We start from the raw sequence: 13,653 nt of genomic DNA, 5'->3' as shown, positions 1-13,653 counted from the left end.
TGCCTCTTTTCTGGTGATCGTTTCTCCCCAATGTTGCCTCAAAATGGCATGGAATATATTCTTTAATCGATTGCAAACATGTATGCTTTCCAGAACTATTTGAATCATATTCGTAACTGGATGAGTAACAAGAAAGCATCTTCTCCGAATCTGAAGCCATTGTTTTGATTCTCAAGCAATGCAAGACGTGTTGGCGTAACGTCACAATCTGGGGGCGGGACTTTCTGAAAATGCCCAATTTGCAGCTTAATTTCTTGCAGATTTTGGACACTCTAAGTCATTTTTATTGGTGTTTGGCATCTGAATAAAAATATCATACTGCGTGTTTTGGGTATTTTAAATGCTATAAAACGTTTTTCTGATGTCAGTTAAGAAACAAAAAGGTGACGTCGGTTGTCGTTTAAGTCAAACACCGAACGGGGAAGTATAAAACACAGACGCTCTAACAGTCGAAAGATAAATTCATACCTACTGTAGTACGATGACATACTACATATCAGGGGTCGGGAACCTTTTTGACGAAGAGAGCCATAAAAGTAAAATCATACTGAAATGTTTTTCAGTGAGAGCCACACGCACACGTGTGGTCGCGCTCACACATACACGGGCATGCGCGCGCACACACGCGCACGCAAACACGCACGCACGCGCGGCCACTTTTAAACAAAATGTCAGAATGTGTTATTTAAACTAACTTTGTGATAGTACTCACTGTAACATGAATGGTTTTCCGTTCTTCGTGGTTGGTAAAAATCCAGGCAAACAATCGAAATGAAATTCAACTTGCCAGTCCAGAGGCAAAGTTACTGCTAGCTAGCCTGCACACGGCTCATAAGCTTCCACACTTGCTATCTGCAATATCTTCTCGCAGAAGTATGTCGATGCTAACGTTAACATGGGGCTTGTTAAAATGTCACTGACATTCGACTGTTTCATCGATGGTATTGTTTCATTGCAAATTAGAATCAGAACCTTTTCTCTCCTCAAAAGCGAATGCTCCGGTGCATTCAAGCTGAACTCGTTGGGCTCATTTAAAGGGCTTTACCTGTTTCAACATGACGGCCAGTATCATCCAATCAAAAAAGCACTTTCGGCCAACCTAGGTCAGTGTCATCCAATCAAAATTGCGCTTTCCGCCAACTGCAGCCCCAACAGAAAATGAACGGTGAAAAAAAAACGACAATATGTATCTAGTTTTATCGGCGAGCCATATGCAATTATCAAAAGAGCTCTATATGGCTCGCGAACCATAGGTTCCCGACCCCTGCTATATATCCTTGGGTCTTCAATAAGCCATTAGTGCTTAAAATTACTTTTTGTTTTGCATCAACTGGGAAGAGGGATTTATATATCCCAGAATGCAATGCACACTGCTTGTTCTTCTTCTTTTCCTTTCGGCCTTTCCCACTGAATCAAGCAAAATAGGCATACTGTATAGTAATGATTACCATTAGAGCTGAATGGTGAGTATAGTTTTTGCTTTTTTGAATGTTGCTGTGCCGATGACCATTTCGTGTTTGGGAGCCTTTGACTGAGTGAGTTGCTTGTTCTGTAGCCACAAAGGGACATGAGTCTTGGTGTGCCGGTCCCAAGCCCGGATAAATACAGAGGGTTGTGTCAGGAAGGGCATCTGACGTAAAAGCTTGGCCAAAACAAACATGCAGATCAAACCTCTAAAGATGCAGGGCACTGATTTGCTGTGGCGACCCCTGTGGGGAAATGTAGTCAGTGGCTCCTGACCGTCTTTCCGAGTCCTTTTGCAGCTCAATATTACTTCACATATAAGACTCTGCGCCTTTTAAGCCCTTGCTTATAAGGCGCAGGGTCATCTTTTCAAGACAATCAAGGCTTTTCGGTGCGCCTCATAGTCTGGAAAATACAGTACATTAAAGGACAACCGACGTCTCCGGACAAGTTGTGTCCATAATTTGTAAAATGGCTTCAAATGACTTTTACTGAGCGTATTTTACAAAGATTGCACCGCATATAGCTATATTTTACGTTTTAAGACTTGCGTTGAATATTCCGGAAGTCTGGTTTTTGAGTTGGTGACGAGTCCTCACCCTACGTCACTGAAGGAACGCCCCTGACCGAAAAAAGGACACATTGTAGCAGTCCTTCCATCACGTCAATGCATTTTGCTGTACTTGTTTGGTCTGAAAACTTTGTGCTGCACCAAAAAGAGGCAGAAGGGGGCGACAAAGCTCCGTGTAAGGAATTAATCAGCCTGTGGAAACGGGCTGATTAATTCCATACACGTAGCTTTGTCGCCATTTTCTCCCCCCACCTATTGCCTCAAAATGGCACGGAATAAATTCTTTAATCGGTTGCAAACATGTATGCTTTCCTCTTCAGAACTATTTGAATCATATTCATAACTGGATGAGTAACAAGAAAGCATATTCACTGAATCTGAAGCCATTGTTTTGATTCTCCAGCAAGGCAAGACGTCTTGGGGTGACACCACGAAGAAGGGGGTGGCACCTTCTGAAACTGGCCACTTCCGGGTTCATTTTTTTGCATATTTTGGACACTTTAAGTCATTTTTATTGGTGTTTTGCATTTGACTAAAAATATCATACTGAATGTTTTGGGTATTTTAGATGCTATAAAACGTTTTTCTGATGTCAGTTAGGAAACAAAAAAAGTGATGTCGGTTGTCCTTTAAGATCTGATATTTTTTTTCTTTTGCGACGTCAATGACCAATGATGGGTTCTTTGTTTCCATTTTTTGCCACGGGCCACATTGTAGTTATGATTTCCTCTCAAGGGCCGTTATGAATTTGGGGAAGCCAATAAAATGTTTCATCCCCTCTACATATTACATATGGAGCGCATAACAAATTCATGAATAAGTAGGTTTCAAATTTGAAGTTGAGAATGATGACGGTTATTGTGGTTTACATGAGACATTTTCACATTTCGGTTCAGACTTTAGCAAGCATCATGGAATTTCATCATTTTGATTTGCATTCGCAGGCCGAATAAAATGATGTGGTGGGCCAGATTTGGCCCCCGAGCCTTGACTTTGACACCTGTGCTTTAGCCACACAAATGGTATGCGTCCTTCAACGAAACACTGAGCAGGGTGTACTTTTGCCACCTCGCAAATCATATGAGCGCGGGTCTCGTTTCACCTTGCGGTCTTCGGTCGGGATGGAAAACACACAACTGGGAGAAAACGGGAGCCCTCGAGCTGACTCACTGGAATGAAAGTCACATTATTTGTTCGGCCCGCTGCGACTTGGCAAGGCCCATCAAGGCCATGAATATCGTTTAGCGTCGGTTAGGAGTTATTGAAACGATGACATGACACAGACAGGCCCGTGTCCGTATTACGGACGTCAGCCGTGTTGATGCATTCACTGCGCACTAATGTACTCTTAATTACGCGAGATGACAAACATGGAAAGACACGCTGCCAGTCGGCCCCGAAAAATTTGGACTGTGATTAATCTGGCTTAAGCAAGGGTGTCCAAACATTTTGCAGCTGGTCCAGATTTAGGGGTGGGGGGCAAACTTGGCAGACATTCTTTACATCAGTGTCTGAAATAATGTCTGCCCGGACGCTCGTGGCGTGCAACTTTTACGTCGGGCGTACAACATACAAAACATCTCCGCCCGGGTGGCCGACAACTTTTTTGAAAAATAAAATAAGATTGCATACTCGGCACAGCAGCCAATCAGAGGCCTACTTCGTACTTCCGGACTTTCCCGAGCGTTATAAGGTCGTGCAACGACAACTGGAGCAAAATCATCAGCAAGGGATATTTACCATAAATTAAGCAAGGGAGCATTTGTGGTAGGTACTTTCCTTAATAAAAAAAAATCCTCAATACGTTGCAACAATGGGATTTTTTTGCGATTAGTCGTCTTATTGTGTTTCAAGATCTGAAAAATGGGGCAGGCAACTTTTCAGAGTTGTCTGCCCTGGTGTCCAGTAACTTTTTGTCATGGGTTTCAGATACTGTTTACATATAACAGCAATTAATTGAAATCAATTTCTACGAGCCATCCTGTGTTTCACAATTGCTTTTGGATTTTAATTTTCAGCTATCATGAGAATGTGTTTTGGTTCATTTGAAACATGCATATAAAAATTGAATTGACATTGAAAGTTGAAATTAAATATTCACTGAACCTCACTTTTTAACACTAACTTTTTTGTAACAGTTCTTAGAAATACGAAGTAGATGGTAATAGAAGTATTAGTTCTTTTGTTGATTGTCACCATTATAGATTTTTTTTGATTTAGAAAATTGGGGGGCTCGCTGTTTCAATGAGTCATATACTATTTTACTGTTCTTAATTGAGCCTCTAGATGGCAGCCGTTAGTACACACAGGCAACAGCGCTACTGCCCAATGTATTCATTTTATGTGCGGGCCAGACGCTATTGGTCGGATGAAAATTGACCACCGGCCGCATTTGGCCCCTCGGCCGGCCGGGCTTTGGACATGTCTGGCATCAAGGCTTTCCGGGTGAGTTTGGAAGAGATTGCCCACCTGCCAGTTGAAATGCTGACCAGCCAAACAACTCTGGGATCATGCTAAGAAAGAACGCTGGTAAGTGATTTATTTTAACCTAGACTCAAATGCCGCCACTTTGAAAGAAAAAAAGAGCTGTCACATTTTGTGTGTGTCTCTCTCTTCCCCTCCCTCTAGCCTTTTTCCTCACATTCTTCCATCCCCTCACTCCCACTCAGCCCCCCCCCCTCCCCTCCCGCCCCACATCAACTTTCCTTGCATCCTGGCCAAAGTGAGGCCATCAAGTCCGCTCGAGAAATCCAAACCTGAAAAACGACGCGATGACCACAAAATGCTTGAAATGAAAATCAATTACTTAGTTTGTAATTGCATTTAAAAATAAGGAGAAACGACAGATGTTGGGCCATCTGAAAGAAAATACAAACTACTGCTGGAGCGCTTTGGTAAGGAAGACAAAATATTGATGTTGCGCTTTCCTAAAAAAAGACAAACTATTCATGACAACCACCCTATCCTCACAAAGAGAACACAAAAGATTGATGTTGGGGCTTTGCTTAAAAGAAACCATATTCCTGACAAAGACCTTTCCTAAAGAGTAGACAATCCATGACTATTCCACTTTCAGAAAAAAGATAACCCTTGATCTCGCACATTCTCAAAAGAAAAGGTAGAACAACGACAAAATACAAATGTTAAAATTGTCTAAAAAAAGACAAATTACCAATGAGGAAATTTCTTTTAATAAATATGTATAACAAAAGATCTATAAACCTTGTACTTTCCTTTCCGCAAAACCCAACTGACACATCTCCCTAAAATTGATGTAAGACTTTCCTAAAAAAAAAAAAAAAAAAAAAAAGGGAGAGAGACAAACGACGAGCGTTGAGAGCCTACTGATGTTACACTTTCACAGAAATGAGGAAAAATGTCAAACGTTCCTCATACGGGGGGGACAAAAAAAGTGAAAATTCTCTGGATTGTCCCCTTCATTTTCTGTCTGCATTCTTTCCGGAAACAATGCAAAGCAAAAAAAATGGGGGGATAAAAATGAGACATCACCGCGACGCTTGAACCCTATGCCGTCCGAGACGGAGACATGAGACAGCTGGAGACCAAAGAGTCGTGTCTCCACATGCAAACCCGGTGGAAAAATGTCCCACCCCCCACCCCCTGCCTGCACCCCCCCCCCCCCTTTAATGCGTCCCAGCCTCCAAGAGGGAATCCAACATGGCTCTGTTTTTTTTGTTATGCAATGATCAATTAGCGTCATCGCTGGCGTTTTGCCCAAAGAAGAAAGTCTTGCTCAACAAAATTAGGATATATATTTTTGGGGAACCAGTGAGCTCCAGTCCAAATTTTTACGTGAGGTATTGGACGTTTTGGAAGTCACGATAACTCACCTAGGGAGGGTTTTGGGAGAACTGTTTTAAGTTTTCAGGACCCACCCTCACAGACCCAAAGTGATTCATTATTTTTTCAAGGTGTTTTTTAGAAGTTGGGACCAGGCCAGAAGTCTCCTTATCAGCACTTCACTTAAGGGGGTTGAGTTGAAAAAAAACTGTCCTGAGGGCCAAGCTGTTAGCCAACAGATATGGTCCAAGGCTAATCGCTGGAAACACGGGCGCTGGGGCGAGAGGTGGGAGGTGGTGGGGTTCAGTACAAAGCGCTCCAGCGAGCATAACCGACGACGTGTAAAATGTCTGGGGTGTTTTTCAACAACTTTGGGTCAGTAGACCGCAGAAGGCAAAAATGGCTGAGGGTAGACCCAAAGCATGACATCCAGGTCTTCGTACCAGCACCAAGGCTCATTTACGCAGCTGGGACAGAGCGGATTTGACAGATGAACCAGGCCGTCTGTCTTCCTGCACGCCAAGTGCGCGAGTCCGTGTTGAGCGACTTTGCATCAACAAGTCATAAACAAGCTCACCTTTGAGCCGCGGTTTAGATAGCAACCTCACGAAATGGCAACACAAGTCCACTCAAAAAAACGTTCAGACGGACTGATAACGGTTTGACAGCCTCCCCATGAGACTAGAGCTCAAGCCAGCACACTAACGGTAGCTATGCCAACACGTAGCAACCTCCCAGGGCATAGTTTGTGTGCTCACATAGAATAGTATTGCAACTTCTCAAGGCGACTGGCAATTGCTTCGCAGTCTCATCTGCTCATAATTGTGATGGGAAATGATTAAAAGCTCACGGATTGTCACTTGTGAGGCTAACACATATAGCAAGGCAGCAAACAGCTCATCTTTGGTATGCTAACATATAACAGCATTGAGGCTGATTTACAGTGTTCCATCACTCTTTGTATCCTGGTAAGTGCTAACGGTTGCTATTTTAGCACATGAAAAGTTAGCAACACGCTTGATGTGGGTATGCTAACACATAGTAACCACTTTTCCTTCTAAAGAAATTCCAAGTGCGGTGGTAAAAAGGCCAATTCAGCTCACGAACAATGCACCAAGAATTCAGAAAATTGCATGAGGGATTATGTGGGGGGATGGAGTGTTTTGTCCGAGGAACATTTTTGAGTGACCTTTCGCAAGTCTGGTCATCGCTTCTATCCCACTGACTCAGGTTTGACATCTCACCCAGTTTCCTGGCATTCGGTTGAACTGCTGCCAATATCCGGTTTCCTCATAAAAGTATTACTTTACAATACAATACAATACAATACAATACAATACAATACAATACAATACAATTGATTTATATAGCGCTTTAACAACTGCTGAAGCTGCAACGAAGCGCTTAACATGGACAGGTAACATATACAGGAAATAAAGCAGTCCCCAAGTTAGTAGAACGCACCTGGGATGAAAAGGTTTCTGCAGCCATCATCTGTACTTCTTTGAAGGTGTCGGACGTTTCGCTTCTCACCCAAGAGGCTTCGTCAGCGAACTAAAATTTGCTGGTATAAATGGCTCTATGTATACATATCCTGACTGTCCAGAGGTGGCGGTGCCAGACCTTTGCAATGATAGGTCCTTGCTTTAAGGTTGGGGGGAGCAGAGGACTATTCCGTGAGGCCACACGGATTACTTATATTGTCCTGACTGATTATGGTGTTTGAAAGGCCTAATTGCCCCAGAGCTACCAGCAATGAGAAGTGAAACGTCCGACACTTTCAAAGAAGTACAGATGACGGCCGAAGAAACCTTTTCATCGATGGAACAGGTTTCTGGAACGGATTATGGTTGAAAACCCAGATTTGACTGTATATGCCTTGCATGCTGGGTCCGAGAGGACGGTAATTTCATCTGTGCTGTATGTCATGCATATAAGCATATTTGACAATAAAGCTGACTTTGACTATAAATACAGTATTTGAGGGATGCCTTCTGAAACGCTGGCCTGCATCGACGCCGTACGTAATATTAATGTCTCTGCCATTAAAAAATTCCCGAATGATGGATTTGGCACTGCGATATTAAGCCGCGAACTTTGTACTAATTAATGATGACTCGCTAACAGATGTTGGCCCCGTTGCAACACACACTTGTTAGTGACCCTTTGATAAACAACAAGCTAATAAGTTAATGGATAGAAGCTGTTGGTGACTTTTTTAAAGCTCTGCTTAAAGTAAGAACAGGTTTCTGAAACGGATTATGGTGGAAAAACGCTGGTTTGGCTGTACTAAGTAACTCCGTTGATGTGAAGTGAATCGATTCATTTCGAGACAAGAGGTGGTTTTGCCACCATCTTGTAGCATCGGCAGGCGGTTGTAAACCTTTTGAGTCGTTTAGCTGTAGGTGGAAGTTTCTCCCGTTGTCTTTCAAATGAGAACTGTTGAACCGTTAATCGTCAATCTGCTAACGCAGTTAGCCGCAACCTCAGATATGAAACCACATGGTCTCGAGACGCCCGTGTCGTTTTTCAACTCACCGCAGCCCGCTGGAAGGCTCCTTTGGTGTAAGTTCCCCCGCCTCTGTAATTGATTGCTGGGATCTCCTTGTTGAAGAGGGAGCACTTGTGCTGATGCGGCTTGGGGGCCGTGATGTGGTCCACCCGCGTCACCACGTGGGTCTTGGATGAAAACGTGACGAGGGCCACCCGCGTGTTCTCCGCCGTCACTGGGAAGTCGGAGAGCATCTTACGCACGAAGCGCAGCTCGCTGCCAAAGTTTCCAGCGCCCACACTGGACGATTCGTCCACCAGGAAGACCAGGTCCAAGCAGGCGCTTTTGTCACGGAGCAGGCGGACGTTGCGTTTGAACGCCACGCCGAGGCGCGCCACTTTCCTTTCGGCGCTCTCCGAAAGGTTCCCGGCCCACGATGAAGACGCCATTTGGCGGGAAGAGCGGGGCTGCATTTGCCCTGCCGTCCAGACCGCCAGGACGCACAGGACGAGGAAGCGCCCGGTCCACTGTGACAACGTGGACCTTTGCCGCCACATGGTGAGGCTCACAGAGGAAGGTCTCTGCGCAGGTCAATGGAGGACTTACGAGAGATCAATGCGTCCTGCGCACGTGACAAAATTCACAGATTAATGTTTGGACTTGCAATTTGATCATCCCCACAGTTTTGCCGCTTCAGAGCTGCTACGAAATGATTGGAAATGTAATTTCACGTTCACCAAATGTCCAAATTTGATGGTATTCCACATCTGATTCATATATACATATACATGTCTGATTGTATGTATGTATGTATGTATGTATGTATGTATGTATGTATGTATGTATGTATGTATGTATGTATGTACGTATGTACGTATGATTGTATGTATGGTTGTATGTGCATTATGTATGTATGTATGTATGTATGTATGTATGTATGTATGTGTATGTGTGTGTGCGTGTGTGTGCCTGTATGTATGTATGTACAGCACGTATGTGCATATATGTATATATATATATATATATATATATGTATATATATATATATATATGTATTTGTGCATGTACATTTTATATATATACATATTTTGTTTTTCTACTTTCATTCCTTTCATCACTTTGCTGCTGTGAAATGTAAATTTCTCCACCGTGAGACTAATAAAGGCATATCCAATCCAATCCAAATCCAATATATATATATATATATATATATACAGTAAAGTCTCGTTATATCGATATCGGATATATCGATAGTCCCGGTTATATCGATACTATTTCTATGCACGCACGGAGAAAATTACATGCAAACAGGGTCGGATATATCGATAGTCCTGGTTATATCGATATTTTTTCGGACTCCCTTGAATATCGATATAACGAGACTTTACTGTATATATATATATAGATATTCAAGGGAGTCCGAAAAAATATCGATATAACCAGGACTATCGATATATCCGACCCTGTTTGCATGTAATTTTCTCCGTGCGTGCATAGAAATAGTATCGATATAACCGGGACTATCGATATATCCGATATCGATATAACGAGACTTTACTGTATATATCTACATTTGTTTGTGGGGGCGTCATTGCCCCATTTCAGTGAGTTTTCAGTAGTTTAGTTGACATTTCTGGGGGAGGAAAATTTGCAACGCAATACAGACACTTTACAGCTCCACATTTCTCCACAGATTCAAACCATCAAAACCATTCATTTCCCCCAACCAAACAATACCATGTCTTATTTGTTTTACCTATTCCTTCCACATTGCTTGTCCGATTCAAAGTGGGGGAATTTGCGTCCTCAAAGGTCAGTGCGAAGTTCCTGAAAAGCATCGCTTCTTCTTCAATGCAGTGTTTCCTTGGCTTGCCCCCCACGCAGAGAGAAACCTCATGCCCCTTGTTTTCTTCCCAAACTCTAATGCAACCTGTCCACAAAGGCCATCCTTTTAGAGTCCAGACGCTTCCCCTCAGTTCCCGGCGTGCTGACCGTCTCCTATGTACACGCTCCCCGCTCTGAATGCCCCTACACTCTCTTCCAGAATCATTTGGGAGGAGGGAGGAGGCAGGAATAAAAAGTTAGGAGACAGAGAGAGGCTGAGGGGGGGAAAAAGGGGGCAGTCCAGCCACGGCGGTGAAGTCATTTCTTTTGGCTCACCCCCCCCCCCCCCCTTCCATCGTCTTCAACCTCGCTCCCTACATGTGTGGACTGTCAACATTCCCGAAGAGAAGGGTGGGGTGGGATGAGGCCAAGGACAAAGTCATACCTACCCAAAAGATGAGAGGGAGTCTCTCATCTTTATTTTTTGGTCTCTTTCCCCAAAGAATTTTATCTATGAACAAAACAAAGACAGAAGCAAGGGAATTAATGATTGGGGGGGGGGGGGGGGTTGAATGCACCTCATTTTACTCCTGACCAATAATATCCAAATTGTTCCACATTCCGCTACAAACCGCCCCAGCGTCAGAGGAGGGAGAGTTCGTCTCCACAATTTCCCACAACTCCACTTTTCCCATCAAACGGCCCTTCATCAATATTCTGCCGCATGAGACACGTACATTTGTTTGTCGCGGTTGCTTTTGACCACAAGACATATTGAGACAAATTCCTTCTGGGTTTGTATGTTTTACATACTAAAAGTATTTTCCATCTGTTGTGATCGGAAAAGAAATCCCATTCAAATGACATAACCTCACACTTTTTTTCCAATGTAACTTATATTTGCATATTTCTGTTGAGCGATGCATTTTTTTTATTATTCAAACGGCTCATTTGTGCCATACATTCCCACATCATTCCACATTTTCCTAGACAATATGTTGATCTTAAAACACGGGTGTCTAAACTTTTTTTGCAAAAAGGTATATTTTTTTGGTGTGTTAAAAATGTAGGGGCGGACATTCTTTCCATATAACAGCAATCAATTTCAATAAATGATGGCGAGCCATTCTATATTTCTCTTTTTTTTTTTTTTAATTTGATATCTTGAGCATGTGTTTTGGTTCATTTGAAACATGCAAATCAAAATTGAATTGACATTGAAAATTGAAATTGAGTACGTATTACTAAACATCACTTTTTTAAAATACTAAATAAATAAATTAGCTTTTTTGTTAGAGTAAAACATAAGTAATTGTTTTTGTTGGTTGTCGCCATTTTAGAAAACAAATATTGTTTTAGAAAATTGCCTTTTAGAAAAAAAAAGTCACCATTTTAAAAAATTGGGGGTCTCATTCAATTAGATGGCAGCACGTAGCGCATGCGGGTAACAGCGCTACTACCTAATACGTATATTCATTCTACATGCGGGCCAAATGTTATTGATTTGATGACAGAAGCTGCGGGCCGGAAGAAAATTGACCGCGGGCCGTATTTGGCCCCTGGGCCAGACCTTGAACATTATCTTAATAGGAGACCATTTTGACCTTGCCTTGCCACATGTTTGATTGCTGATTGAAACCATACAGTAATTAATGTAAAACTATGTTTCACTTGTACACATTTTAGTCAAACACATTTAATTTAAAACTGTTAAATTTATTCTGGACTTTATTTTTCGATATTCCAGATTTCCCCCACCGCGACATTCCCACGCTAATGCTGAGATCGTGAGTCAAAACCACTTCAGCTGTTCAGCACTTTCAAGGCATGTGCGGAATGAGTTTTGACATTCCTTGAATTCCCACATTTTTTTTTTTTACAAGTCCTTGCATTCGTAAAGAATATGAACTTCCGACTTGGACATCTTACAACCACTTTAAAGCATTCCCAATTCAGATTTTGCGCTTTGCAGGACATCCATTCTTTGATCTGCGACGTTGAACATTTTTACTTGATGGGTCCCATTGTCTCACACGGTTGGGCGTCTTCAGCAGAGTCAAGTGTCTTCGGTTTGAACCCAAAAAGGAAGTTGGGCGCTGGGTTTCTGTGGCCACGTCACACAGAACAACACAGACTCTGACTGCCGCGCGCACATGCACGCCCGGCTCGTCTCCATTGCACAAGCCCCTCTGTCTTCCTTGGGACCATCACCAAGTCTGATGAGGTCTGCGGTGCCAAAAAGCAGGAAGTCACATCTGCAGGGGTCCACGCGTGCACGTATATGTTCCCCAAAAGTCACAATTAGCCACTATTAAAGTTTTCATGGTAAAAATAACCCAAATGTTGTTAATAATAAATTTACGGATAATATTTTATACGTATTAATGCCGGTCCCAAGCCCGGATAAATACAGAGGGTTGTGTCAGAAAGGGCATCCGAAAAAGCTTGGCCAAAACAAACATGCGGATCAAACCTCTAAAGATGGAGGACACTGATTTGCTGTGGCGACCCCGTCAAGGGAAAAGCCGAAAGGAAAAGAAGAAGAAGATTTTATACGTATTAGCATCTTCAGTGGAATTACGAGTACTCGGCGATAAAGCCCCAGTTGAGTAGCCTTGGTACCTTTCGCTCTTCAGTTTACTTTCTTACTTTACATAAACATTTAGATTATAGATACTGATGATAGCATTTTATCATGTCTCATTTTGGGGGAAAAAAACGTATCTGAGTATAGGAGGGACGTAAAGGTACCGATGAGTGGGTACTTTTTATACCCAGGCTGCTAGCTTCCTATGTGTTAGCATAGTTAGCATTTGAGACGTCCTCATTGACAACGAATGTATCCTAAAAGAGGACAAACTTAACTTGCTTGTATTCATCCAGACTGGTGGGCATCTCTTTCCTTTCCTTTTCTTTATTTATTTATGTATTTATTTATTTGTTTATTTATTTATTTAGTTATTTATTCGTTTTCTCCCACAACAGTTTGTCGTCGAAGACTTACCCTATAGCACCCCCTCTCGATGGCTTATTGTCAGTACAATTCCACGGTGAACAATTTGTTTTGTCGCCTCGATGGCAGTGAGGGACTGAATTTATCAACAATCGATGTTGGCTCAAAAAAATAATAATGATCATTTATATATAAATTAAAAGAGAGATAGAGAGAGAGAGAGAGAGAGAGAGAGAGAGAGAGAGAGAGAGAGAGAGAGAGAGAGAGAGAGAGAGAGAGAGAGAGAGAGAGAGAGAGAGAGAGAGAGAGAGAGAGAGAGAGAGAGAGAGAGAGAGAGAGAGAGAGAGAGAGAGATTTATATTCAATTAATTCACCGATTAGTCATTCAGATACACAAACTAAAACTGAAGTTCAACATTACAGCAAATAATCCAAGATTCCTGATGATATAAATGCTCAGTAGGTCAGATGACAGAGAGCAGACAGACGTGTTCTCAAAAGGAGAAGCAAGCACATGATTTCATTCATCATTGCTTGAGTTTTTAACCA

The 13,653-nt window shown here is 42.5% G+C and overlaps 1 protein-coding gene across 2 annotated transcripts in view; it reads right to left on the bottom strand.

The window, feature by feature from the left end:
* Positions 1 to 10,349, bottom strand: part of svep1 (sushi, von Willebrand factor type A, EGF and pentraxin domain containing 1) — a 75,948-nt gene extending 65,599 nt beyond the window's left edge. For both annotated transcript variants that reach the window (XM_088990780.1, XM_088990781.1), the window contains exons 1-2: positions 10,084 to 10,349; positions 8,375 to 8,949 (exon numbers count right to left, since the gene is read on the bottom strand). In XM_088990780.1, the coding sequence (XP_088846906.1) occupies positions 8,375 to 8,884 (510 nt within the window). In that variant the 5' untranslated portion in view covers positions 8,885 to 8,949; positions 10,084 to 10,349. The remainder of the gene's footprint in view (positions 1 to 8,374; positions 8,950 to 10,083) is intronic.
* Between the last annotated feature and the right edge of the window lie 3,304 nt (positions 10,350 to 13,653).

The sequence above is a fragment of the Hippocampus bargibanti genome, linkage group LG02 (genome assembly GCF_051943395.1).
Source record: "Hippocampus bargibanti isolate YZ-2025 linkage group LG02, ASM5194339v1, whole genome shotgun sequence".
NCBI lineage: Eukaryota > Metazoa > Chordata > Actinopteri > Syngnathiformes > Syngnathidae > Hippocampus > Hippocampus bargibanti.
The sequence above is the reverse complement of the archived record's forward strand: the minus strand, read 5'-3'. Positions and strand labels throughout refer to the sequence as shown.